Source organism: Chiloscyllium plagiosum, unplaced genomic scaffold, assembly GCF_037043375.1.
Source record: "Chiloscyllium plagiosum isolate Xiang-an unplaced genomic scaffold, Cpla_swu_hap1 HiC_scaffold_2, whole genome shotgun sequence".
Classification (NCBI taxonomy): domain Eukaryota; kingdom Metazoa; phylum Chordata; class Chondrichthyes; order Orectolobiformes; family Hemiscylliidae; genus Chiloscyllium; species Chiloscyllium plagiosum.
The window spans coordinates 47787974-47800996 of NW_028270140.1; the positions used below are offsets into that span (position 1 = coordinate 47787974).

At 37.3% G+C, this 13023-nt stretch overlaps 1 protein-coding gene across 1 annotated transcript in view; it reads right to left on the reverse strand.

The window, feature by feature from the left end:
- Positions 1 to 3502: 3502 nt before the first annotated feature.
- ermp1 (endoplasmic reticulum metallopeptidase 1) overlaps positions 3503 to 13023 on the reverse strand; it is a 45752-nt gene continuing 36231 nt past the window's right edge. Inside the window, exons 12-15 of the mRNA XM_043715199.2 lie at positions 10732 to 10931; positions 9033 to 9148; positions 6802 to 6965; positions 3503 to 5184 (exon numbers count right to left, since the gene is read on the reverse strand). Coding sequence (XP_043571134.2) covers positions 5020 to 5184; positions 6802 to 6965; positions 9033 to 9148; positions 10732 to 10931 — 645 coding nt within the window. The 3' untranslated portion in view covers positions 3503 to 5019. The remainder of the gene's footprint in view (positions 5185 to 6801; positions 6966 to 9032; positions 9149 to 10731; positions 10932 to 13023) is intronic.

Genomic DNA, 13023 nt, shown 5'->3' on the forward strand with positions numbered 1-13023 from the left:
ACTTTAACATTTGCTCATTAAATTATGTAAAGTTTACTGTAATTCCTCCACTTAATTAAAAATGTAAAACAAAGCATCAAGATGGATCTAAAATATCCCAAACCAACAATATTGTTTTCAGAAAATGATACTAGCAGAATTTTTTTTTGTTTTGGACTCGTTTGTTACGATATAATTTTAAGACTGCTGCATCTCATTTGGAAAACAAAAGTGTTTTAATTGTCTCAGATTGAAAGGATTACTCTACACTGGTGAAGCGTATCCAACTGTGATGCCTAAATCGAGTCTTCATGCGCTAGAAATGGAGAGTTGTAATTTTGTGTAACAGTCACAATTCTATAACCAATTCTCTGAGGAAGGGAAATTACGTTTCAGTTCAACATTATTTTGTAAAAATCGTGTAACAAAGTTAAGATGCTATTGTTAATATCTGTCTCTTTGGATTAGTCATTATTTGTGCATAAGAAGCATTTTATTACCATGAATCTTACCAGACTACCAAAAAGATTAATGTGAGTAGGCAAGACTTTTATTAATGCAGCTACAGTTATTTCACAGCCTATAACAACATAAATGAGCAATGACTAATCAGAACTGCTTAAAGGACCAAATTTGGGATTTAAATTGAGTGATTATAATGGATTTCAGAGTTGGAAACTGTGCACATTTTGTGTTATAAAATTGGTTTTTGAATAAATGAATTTCCATGTTCATATTGAAGACTTTTTAAAAAAAAATTGAATATGAATTTTGTTAAGATGGCAAAAGCAATAACAGCCCTTAGCAACTCTGCATCCAAGTGTTGATTTTAAAATTGGGTCATAAAGATTGGGTCATAAAGATTGGGAGAAATTTACCTCTTGAAATTAACATGTTTGGAATTTCATTTTCTGGCCAGAGTGAACTTCCAAATACCATTTTAACACGAGTGAATCTTTAATTGCGGATGATAAGATTTTCTCATTGTAAATGAATTTTTGGTATGAAAGTATCAAAGTAATAGGAAAATTGGCATTTTGGAAATTTCTCTGAACAAAATCCTGATAGTTTTATTTCAGACTCTAAAACATATCAAGGAGGTTGGCTTTTCCTTTCTTAATTATAACACATTTTCTGTAAGTGGGGGTGGGGAAGAAAGAGAGAGAGAGAGAGAGAGAGAGAGAACACATATAATTATATGTGCAGGAGTTATCACCCCACCTCTTAAACCATTACTAATTAACCCATTCTGCTTGAAGTGGAATGGATGGTTACTTTTTGATTTTCCAGATACTAATACAAACTTTTGAACAGGTCTACAATCCTTCAGGGTCGCAATACAGTGACGGAGGAGGCATCCTCAACTCGTCCAGCCATTTGCTAACAACATTGAAGAAATACTGTGAAAAATTGTTTGTGACTTTGGTGAAACAGAATTTTGATCTTGGAAATTTGCATAAAGGTCTGTCAAATATCTAGAATAAGCTATAAAGTAATTTTAAGATATGTGGGTCATCTCAGAGAAAGAACAAAGTATGTTTTGCCTGAATCAAACAAACATTTGACTTCTGTTTTAAAATATAAGATAATTTACCATGGGCTACAAATTTCTCCAGATATCAAATTAGATAGATAGGAATAGTTAACTGACGAAATTGAATGAGATGAAGTAATTAGAGATGGAAATTATTAGAAGAAAAACAAATAGTGGGTAGAAATGGCAATTGACTTCTAAAATGTATTTTAATGAAAAGGAAATTAGGAGAGAGTCCTAAATTGATAACTTTCTCTTGGTGATGTTTGTGTCCTCATCTTTCCTTTTAAGACAACTGATTTGGTGATTGCACCACTGCCCGAGACATCGGGACCATGTGTGGAGATAAGTAAAACCTCATGGGTCATTTGATCGTGTGGGAGTCAAGACATGGTCTTGGGATGCGTGTAAAAGTGAATGTCACCTCAGAGGTAACAACCAGAACACGAGTTTTAAAAAAATGCACTGAAGAGCAGGCCTCAGACACGGACACCTACTTGACACCTGGATTAGTGTGTGGGGCTTGGAAGAACACAAAAGCATAGTTTAAACAATAAGACAAACATAATCCATGGAGAAACTGGCTTTAAAAAAAGCGATAGTGAGCCGAAGTGAAAGGATTTTTTAAAAAATAGCAACGTACAGATACCTCAAGGGTGGGAAAATTAATGGACTCTAGTTGCTTCACAAGATATAGGCCTAGAGGTTGGTCTGCAGGTCAGAATAAACCCAATATTTTAATGTCACACCCAATGTTTGGCCTCCATCTAAAGTTAATTTCATCAACCTTGTATCAGCAGAAACCTTTAACTATGTCTGGTCCCTGACTATATAACTCGGTCTGTCCCATACAATGGCATACTTTTGTTTCTGGAAACAGGATCTGTGCCTGGTTGCTCCCAACATGGACTGGCTCTTGTTGCTTTGCCTATGTTATGCCCCACATGTATCATCTTCAATCCCTGTCCCATCACTGGAACTTGAATCATCGCCAGAAACAGGCTTTCACAGAAACAACATGATTATCAGAATGTTGCACTTACATCCCTGACTCCTCTGAAAACATCATTAATCTTGCTGATTATATCTGAAAGGAAGCAGATAAGGTCAGGAAAATTGAGGAGGAACTATAAATACACCCAGGTGGAGCATGGGGACCACTCATCTGGCTTCATTCCCTATTAGGTAGCTGAGGAAGCTCTATTGTATAGGGAACTTTTAAAAAAAATAATTTTTGTTCTTGTTCTGATTTCCTGTTGTAAAATTCTTGGTGTTTCCTTTGTCAAACAAACTATGACTGGCTCATATGATATTCCAGCAGATTATTCCTTTAGCACATCCATCAGAAGACGTGCAGTTAGTCCTGGAAGGAATCAGCTCCATTCAGATTTAGAATTTGGTTGTCATTTCAGGACAAAAAGGGAAGAATGTGAAAGAATAAAACTGCTGATTAGGCCAACATGAAAAATGGAATAGCTTAATGATTACAAGAAAGGACAAAATAGTTTAAGGATTAAAATGTATGATTACTAACAATAAAAGTATTTAGCTAAAAGCATAAAGCAGTAACCATTTTAAAGCCGACAACTTGTTAGTCAAGCAGACATCTTGTGGTCATAATCCAAGAGCCTTAGCAAGTATAGGCCTTTTTTGGCTAGAATCCCTAGGAAAGGAACACAGCATCTGTGAGCTGAACAAACTGTGATCTTACTATACTAATTGTAGCTCCATCCATTCTATCAGCATGACATTTAATCATAACTGTGCTTATTACTAAGTATAGACTTTCCCATCATTTTGTTATAAAAGACTGTTATTCGGATAACTCTTAGAAGTTATTTCCGAAAGCAATTGATGTATAAGAGAGAAAAGATTGGCTATGCACAAGTAAAATAAAAGGTTGGTTTTGGACCATTCAAATATTTGGAGAGTCTTGTTTCAGGTCAGTAAAAACTCTGACACCTTAATAAAACCACCAAAACATTGGAAGTCATTTACATCAGTTTAATGAAAGTAGTTTTTGTTCAAGTTTAAACGAAATGATCAGTGCCATTTTCATTATTAGAGTCCTATTAATTAGAAAAAACTTGATTCAGATCTGTAAGATAAATCAAAGAAATTTCACACTGAAATAAGATAGGATCAAAAGAAAATTATTTCCTATTTAGAAACAATGTAAACCACCAAAGCAGTACTTAGTGTAAAATCGATGTACAATATCATACTAAGGAGCCCCGAGCAACATGCAAATGTGAAACACAAAGAACAAAAAGGAATTCTGTCCATCAGTAGTTTGGTTTTTAACAGTAATGCCTATCAAGCTATATTCAAGATAACAATATGGTTCCAGACCATAAAGAGAACCAATTATGATGAGTTCTTAATAAATTTGCATTATATACATCCTAACACATATATAGTAGCACCGCACCGTGTTAAACTGTGTTCAAAATTTCATGCAGTCCTGGTGTTGAGATGATTTCCATTGTGGGCTGCTTGTTTACAACGAGTGAATTTAATTATCTGCAGCATCACTGGCTGAGGATCTGCTCAATCTACCCCACTCACACAGGAGGAATAGAGAGGAAATAAAAACTAGCCATGCAACAAGACAACACCCAGATAACCTCATGCTGACAAAGTAATTATTCATTAGAATTGTCTCCTGTTAAAGTTTTATTACCAGAAGTACGAGCAGCAATATTGCAATTAACCCACAGTCATCATGAGGGTCAATTTTTAGTCCTTTGGGTTTCCCAAGAATTCCCTGAAAATAATTAACTGAAAAATCATTATTTGATTAATTGGCCCTTATATTCCAAATCCTATGCATTTTGAAAGAAAATCGAGGCAAATGACTAATTTGCTTCACACCAACAATACTTTCACCTCATCTGTTCACATTCGCTATTCTCAACCTATATTAGTACATTTTGAATTACACATTACTGTTTTTTTTAAGTATTCATTATACATCATGAATACCAAGAGAACACAGTTAACTCAGTGTATGTGCATGTCTACAGTAATACTCTTAAGATTCAAGTGATCTTCATGTCACAATGAACAAGGATCCCTGAGGTCTGAAAGGTGCCAGGGCACTAGGAGGCTGGCTATGGAAGATTGTGCTGGTCCTCAGAGAGTCAAATATAACCTTTTACTACCAAAATAAGGGGCAACTGAGTTAAACAGATTTAGATTTTTTTTAAACCAGAAGAACATAGCATCTGCCATGTTTCAGATTTGCTCAACATTTCTTCACATGAAAAACACCAGCCTCACTGACCATTACACTGAGCAACCTTCAAGTTAATATTTTTAACAAATTATTTACTGACTTTGAGTTGATCATTTGCATGCAAGATATTTCCTGATCTTACAAGAGAACATGCTCCACCAACCTAGAGTATACTTTGGGAGTAGATTCAGTTTGTCCCAGACCAGCCATGCCATACTTTACCCAAATGGAGTTACCTCCATCTAGTCTTAACTATTTAATCCGAGTGTTAGAAGACAAACAAGTTGTAAGAGCTGGACCAGCTGGAGACAACGCACCATTCAGGAAATCTCTGCTCAAGAGCAACTAATTCTACTGTTTTTTGATCTTCTCCAAAAAAATGATGAGAAGCCATAGCAACAACAACCATGCCGTCAGTCATCAGGTCAAGTGTCTGAAAACGAACAACAGGATAAAGAAATCAGAGAAAGAATATTGTGGATCATGAAAATTATTTAAGTAGCTTATCTATTAAAGTACTGTCAAGAAAAACAACATTAAGAACAGACTCACCAATAGAATCCAGAATATTGCTGAAGACAGACATTTTGTCAAAACTTTTCATCTTGCACTAATCAGGACAATTCACAAAAAGGCTAATATATTGGATTGAATTGTATTGGAAAGTTCTACTTTAAACCATAGACTAAACAGAGATTTCTGGTTGTGTTGATAATCAATTATGCACCTAAGTTTGTAAAATAATTTCCTTATTCACCTTTTAGTTGGAATATCCATTGGCTATTATAATAAATATATTTCCTGACAATTTTCTACTACCATCAAGGTACTAAGATCAAGGTGTAATTTTGTATGTCTTGACATACAGCACTTTTAGCTCACAGTTAAATAAAGGACATTTATTTCAAAGCTAGATTACAAACTATAACCAGGTGAGTGTACAAATAGCACAGCAGTAGCATTAACATTAACTTACCAAACAAGCACCTTTGATTTCTAAATAGTAACAGTATTTGCTGATGCTGCTTCAATTGAACAGTCTTGTCAAAAATGCGCTGAGTCAGTTTACATAATTTCAAGGAGAAGTACTACAGGATCACTGACACCATCTCCAAACCGAAGGAGATGGGCTGGGCTTGCGAGATATTGGGCATCTCGCATCAGAGCCCTGCGCTGCCTCTTTTCATCAAAACAGGGAAACAAGGTCAAAGTCCCGTCCCCAAGAGCTGCAGACTAAAGGCCAGCAGTTCTAGAATGGTATTACCACCAAGGAGGCAGTGGCTTCTTCCATTAAGACAGCCACACAAGCCTCAGGATCATTACACCATCATGGGTCTAGACCAGCAGGAAAGGGAGTGGCTGTTCCCACCAGTCCTTCGATCAAGGTACCAAGTGCCTTTGAGTGACAGCTGTATCATGACCCTGTTCACTGGGCTCCCATATGCTTCTGCCCTCCCCATTACTCTCTGAATACTAGCAGGAATAGGATAAGACCCTTTATGGCACATTAATGGTCCACTTAAAGGACCTCAACTTTGCAGGGAAGAAAAAAAAAGAGTTCTACCAGCCTTCCGACACTAGACTTAATTAGGTGGAGGTAGCACAGTCCTTACACCACCTCCCACAACACCAACTAAATTACCCCCACTATGAAACATGCCACAGCGGAGGGCACAGGACTCAATCTGAGATATCAATTGTAGCATTGTGTGGCAGAGAGAATGAGGTATTGAGGGACAACAGCACAACAAAACTTGCTTAATCGAAGGGAAAAAGGAAGGAGAAAAAGTCCAGATTGTGATCCCACATGCATTCATTGCAATCTCAGGTAGAAAAAAGCCTCAGTTTTGTAGTAATGTAGTTTTATCCACCCGAAATAATCCTGATCTCTGGATTCTCAAATCAGAGCTTGTCTTCATCAGTGCATTCAACCAATGCAGGGAGTTGTTACAAATTTGCATCAAGTCCTGTGTGCTTTCTTCCCACCCCAGTTACTTCAATTCATAACGAAAGACAAAGCATATAAGGTGCTGGGGAAGAACTGGTTTACCTGCATCTCCAACCAAAATTGCCAAGCTGGAGCCTTTAGTCCATGGGAATAGAAAACAAAGTAATCGCCATAATTATTGTACAAAGAAGTCCTATCCCCAAAAGATGATCTGATCAGACGAGCTCCTTCGAGTGGCCTAATGTACAGCGTCATGTGACTGGGACCTACACAAAGGGAAAAGAACATATATGTACGGGCATAAACAAAAATTGTGAATTGATTAATACAATGCATTATATTTTCAAATAAAATGATTCAAAACTCATGATGCATTTTTCCAAATAATGCCCTCCCACGTTGCTTTTAGAGAGTTCTAGCTGAAGAGAATGAAATGTTGGGAGCTGAAGTGAGTATGGGAGCTTAAGGGCATAAATCTTAATCTTTTACCTTTATAAAAATCAAACCAGGATAGGGGAGCCCAAAATTAAATAGGTATAGGTTTAAGGTGAGATGGTAAAGATTTTAAAGGGACCGAATGGGCAAATCTTTCACACACAGGATGGTATGTATGTGGAACAAGCTGCCAGAGGAAGCTGCCAGCTCTGCCAAGCTGGTAGAGGTGGGTACAACAGCAATATTTAAAAGATATTTGGTCACGTACACGGACAGGAAAGATTTAGAGGGATATGGGCCAAATGCTAGTGGGACTAGTACAGTTTAGGAAATCTAGTTGGCATAGATGAGTTGGGGTAAAGGGCCTGTTTTCGTGCTGTATATCTCTATGATACAAGACAGGTAATGCAATGTTTAACATCACATGTTGCCTTGAATGATTACTGCTAAAAATGACGAAGTGCACTCAGGGTGTTCAAACAAATATCCTGCATACAACTTTATCCTATTTCTAACAAAATTTCATGAAGAGGAGTAAGTGAAAGTAGGCCTTTCAGCCCATTGATTTTGCTTTGCCATTCAATGGGATCATGGCTGATCCGATAACCCTCGACTCCACCTTCCTGCCTTTTCCCTAGAACCCCCAATTCCCTGGACATAAATATGACTACTTCAGCCTTGAATATACTTAACAATCCAACTTTATGGAGTTCTTTGTCGCGGAGAGTTTTTAGATTCGCCACCCTGAGAAAAAACACTTTCCTCATTTCTATCCTTACTCAGTGACCCCTTATTCTCTGAGATCATGCCCTCTGGTCCCACAAGAGGAGGGCCTCTCCATACCTAACCTGTCAAGCTCCCCAAAAATTGTATATGTTTCAAAAAGGTCACCTCTCATTCTTTCAAAGTTCAATGAGTACAGGCCCAATTTATTTAATCTCTCCTCTAAAGACAGATTCGCCATTCCCAGGATCAAACTTGTGAGCCTTCTGTGGACTGCCTCCAATGCCAGAATGTCTTAAAGGAGAAGCAAAACTATCGGGGACTCATGCCTGCCTTTAGCACTAGCAGTGCTTAAAAAAAATGCAAAAGCCAATACCTAATGAAATTTCAAGATTTTTAAAAAATATTTTAATAAATCTTGATCCTGAGAAGTTGCAGTGCAAAACTCACCCATGGGGTGGCCCTCTAGGGCAGAAAAATGTACCTTACCACATCACAGAACCAACAAAGCTAATGTGTCAGAAATAAAATGGCTATTACTTGTTCGAAGTTTTCTACAGCAAAATATGGAGGGAGGATGAACTTTTTTTTTAAATCATTAAGATAGCGAAAGCTTCTGTCAACAACTGGTTCACAGCACCCCACACACACACACGCGCAATACATATTTTTAAGGCAGAGGAAGATAGTCTTGACTACCCAGGGGATGAACGATTATCAGGGATATGCAGGACCGTAGAATTAATGTTAAAATCAGATCAGACATGATCTTACTGAATAGCAGAGCGGCCTGAAAGTGCTTAGTGGCCTGTCCTTGACAGTATGTACAGTAACAAGCATACTGAGAGGCTACAGTTAAAGAAAACAGTGTGGAATTGGTGATGTTAAAGCTTGAGCTTAACTTAAAGTAAAAAAAATGCAGATGCTGGAAATCTGAAATAAATAAATCAGAAAATACTGTCAAAGCATTTTTGTACACAAACTCAAGGGTTAATTCTTCAAGTCAATAACCTCGCATTATTCTTTGATTTTTAAATCCTTACTCATTTGTCAGATTTTTCAATAAATGCAGAACTTGTAGGAACACTAATGATCTGTTGTAAGGAGCAATTTATTAAGAATATCAGAATTGTACTTAATACAGAAACTAAAAAAAAAATCAGTGGTTTTCATACCCATCACCTCAAAGCTCAATTTCATAGACCCTGATGGCATCTTGTACTTGGAAAGCAGTTTGAAAGCAACAGGTGTCTTGGGTGAAATTTCTGCAGCAGGCAGATACCAGTTTTTCCTGGAAAACAGTAAGAAGCCAATGAATAAAAATGCATACACTTAGTACAACAGTATTTTTACATGACATATGCAAATTTATATCATGGTGTCTACATTTGGCCTTGTGCTGTCACCAAGAATGAATCGGAGATTCCAGTGTTGGACTGGGGTGTTCAAAGTTAAAAATCACACAACACCAGGTTATAGTCCCAACAGGTTTAATTGGAAGCACTTGCTTTCGGAGCGCTGCTCCTTCATCAGGTGGTTGTGGAGTACACAATTGTAAGACACAGAATTTATAGCAAAATTTTACAATGTGATGTTAACTGAAATTATACATTGAAAAATACCTTGATTGTTTGTTAAGTCTCTCATCTGTTAGAATGACCATGATAGTTTCACTTCTTTCAGATGTAAATCTCAACACTTTTTTCAAAAGTTACATTCTCAGGTTAACTGTAACAACTGGTGTCAGACCAGATAAGATGTTTAAGGTGTTAGCCCCCACGTGCTGTTGTCTGTGCCATAATGTTTCGACTGATTCTAATCTTAAAAAAATGAGTTTACAGAATCTTACATAGATTCTTGCAGTTTTTGAGCAAAGTACAATGTAACTGTGCAAGTACAAATTCACCCCACAAACATATTTGTGTGTGAGTGTGTGTGAGTGTGTGAGAGAGAGTGTAAAGTGGTCTAAGTCTGCGAGAGGGTACATGTGAGAGTGTGTCTCTGTAGGGGTGTGTGTGTGTGGGATAGGGGGGTTGTGAGTGTCAGAGAGAGTGTATGTATGTATCTGTGAGAGTGTAAAGGGGTCTAAGTCTGTGAGAGGGTGCACGTGCGAGTGTGTGCGTCCTATAGACACACACTCCCACACTCACACATGCACCCTCTCGCAGACTTAGACCACTTTACACTCTCAGACATATGCACTCTCTCTCACAGACACTCACAACCCCCCACCCCAGACACACACATGCACTCTATCACAGACTTAGACCCCTTTACACTCTCACACATACACTCTCTCTTCCAGGCGCGCGCGCACACAAAAACCCAGATGCACATATACGTTTGTGGGGTGAATTTGTACTTGCCGAGTTACATTGAACTTTGCTCAAAAACAGTATGAATCCATGTAAGACTCTGTTAACTAATTCTTTTAAGATTAGAATCAGTCTAAACATTATGGCACAGACAACAGCACGCAGGGGGCTAACACCTTCAACATCTTATCTGGCCTGACACCAATTGTTACAGTTAACCTGAGAATGTTACTTTTGAAAAAGGTTTTGTGATTTACATACAAAAGAAGTGAAATTAACATGGTCATTCTAACAGATGAGAGACTTAACAAACAATCAAGGTATTTTTCAATGTATAATTTCAGTTCCATCACACTGTAAACTTTTGCTATAAATTCTGTGTCTTACAATTGTGTCCTCCACAACCACCTGATGAAGGAGCTAGTGCTTCCAATTTAACCTGGTGTTGTGTGATTTTTGAATCAAGAATGAAATCAACTAATCATGGACAAAGGCTGTAATGGATAATACACGATAGCCAATCCCAACAACAGACAACATATGAGAAAGGAATCCTCACTTGATAAGATTGTGGACTGGTAAAAACCAAGGAAAACCACAAAAAGGTGCATTCTCGCATGAACATCTTATTGTACTGTTTATTTCAGGTATATGCGGAGTAACATGGGACATAAGGGTGTAATCAAATCCATTAATCCATATCCCAGAATCTCTCTTGATTATTTCTCCATTAAGATCATGGAACATCCTTGTTGTATGCTGAAATGGGAGAGGAGAGAAATTAACATTTTGGCTAAGTGCAATTGTGCCAAAATCCAGATTCATACCAAATTCCATATTACAAGAATTAATTAACTCAAGTAAAAGTATACCTTACTCAATTTCACTTCCTCATTCTCCAAATGTAAAGAAAGGGTTGTACCTTATTGGTAAAAAGAGTGTTTGTCAACACTACAGAGTTATCAAGTTAATGGGACAAGGAGATGTGGCATGAGTTGTAAATCACCAAGATTTGCCATGGAATAGTGCAAGTCAAACAGCATCTCACTATTAGCCACTCCATAATTTTGGAGTGTTGGAATTGCATTAAACTCAGAGGCCTTTTTGCAGCAGTGGTACTGTCCCTTCCAATGGACTAGGAGGCCCATGTTCAAGTCCAGAGGTATGTAATTAACATCTCTGAACAGGCTGATTAGAAAACTAGGTAAAGTTGCTCAAGAGCACAAACTCTACTTTTGATCTAATGTTTATTAATGCAATATAAATTAATTTCACAATGATAAAAAAAATTGCTGAAAATTTTCCTGTTGTACTCATCAGGACAATTCACAAGAATACCAATTCAACGGGAAAACCAACAGAACATACTTGTGTAGAAGTCAAATTTTTAGACTTTTTTTAAAGGTTAAATATATGGGATTGACTATTACATGGATACTACTTTTAAGGAGCCGAAATGCATGCTAGAGTCCAAAATACCGTATTATTAGCAGAAGCCTAACTGATCTCTAAGTGGAAAAAAGAAAAAAAAACTACAAATTACGGTAATTACCAGCTAAAGACAATAGAAACAAAAAATACATTTCCTCATCATAACATTCATGTACAGGATAACACCTTGACTCTCAAATGTTGATCTGGTATCTGTGAAGAACTAAGGTTGACTTTTACACGAGACATATGGAAAACTCCAGATTTTTTGGCCAAAAGTAGGGAGTCGGCTTTTACTCGAGTATATATGGTACATATCGCATAAGAGAGTACAGTTTGGTTCCAAGTGGACTTTGAAGGCATTGCCACAGAAAATGTCCCCAATAACACTGATTGACAGGTAACAGTCAGATTTGCTCAGCATTTTAATCTAGGCAAGTTGACTGTTTTCTCAAGGCAATGCCCTAACCAAGAAACCAGTAAATGGATATTTAATTTTTCTAGTTGAGACAGGTGCAGTGTTGTGTACAAGTTTTATTTTCCTGTGTGCAAAGAATAGGGTCTTCTGTGTTAAAATATGTCCAGTCAAGTCGCAATAGTCTTACCAGACCATAGGACTGCTCTCACATTAGAGAGAGAGAGATGGTGATTTAACAGCATGGCCACCACACCTCAGATGTGGGGAGAGGTTGAGAAGGAGTGTCCTTCCTGGTAACCTCAGTCAGTGTGGGAATTGAACCCATGTAGTCGGCAGAACACTGTTTCACAAACCAACTGACCAGTCAACTGAGCAAAACTAACCCCAAATAATATTCATACTTTCCAGTACATACAAGTGGGCATACAAGTTGGTTGTCAGTTTAATTCCTCAAGAATTATAATGAAATAATCCTGAAATTCAGGATTATCCAGAAAATATTGTCCAATTATAGAATCACCTAATGTTGGATACTTCCTTGGGTGTTTTGCAAATGTGGGTTAACTTGGTATGGTCAATAGTTGACTTGTTGCGAACAACTAAAGGATGTGCTGTTTGACTGCTCACAAGAAATATACCAACAGATGAAACCCTGTCGCTCCCATTATTTGTCAAGATCCCATATACCTGTCCTGGATTTGCTTCATTGTTTTTTTTTTAAATCAGTTGTCACCTCCAACAAATTACAGAGCAAAATATTTCAGCTGAAGGTCGCAAGAAAAAATCCAACTAATTGTACATACTTCAGCAAATTCAAGCCCAATGCAATAAAATTGCAAAACATATTGTAGCAATAAAAACGAAACAAAGAATGGAGAATGCTGAATATCTGAAAGAAAACAAATTGCTGGAGAAACTCAGCTAGTGTAGCAGCATCTACTGGAGAGAAAAAAGTTAATATTGATGCAAGATCATTAGATGCGAAACATTAACTCATTTCTC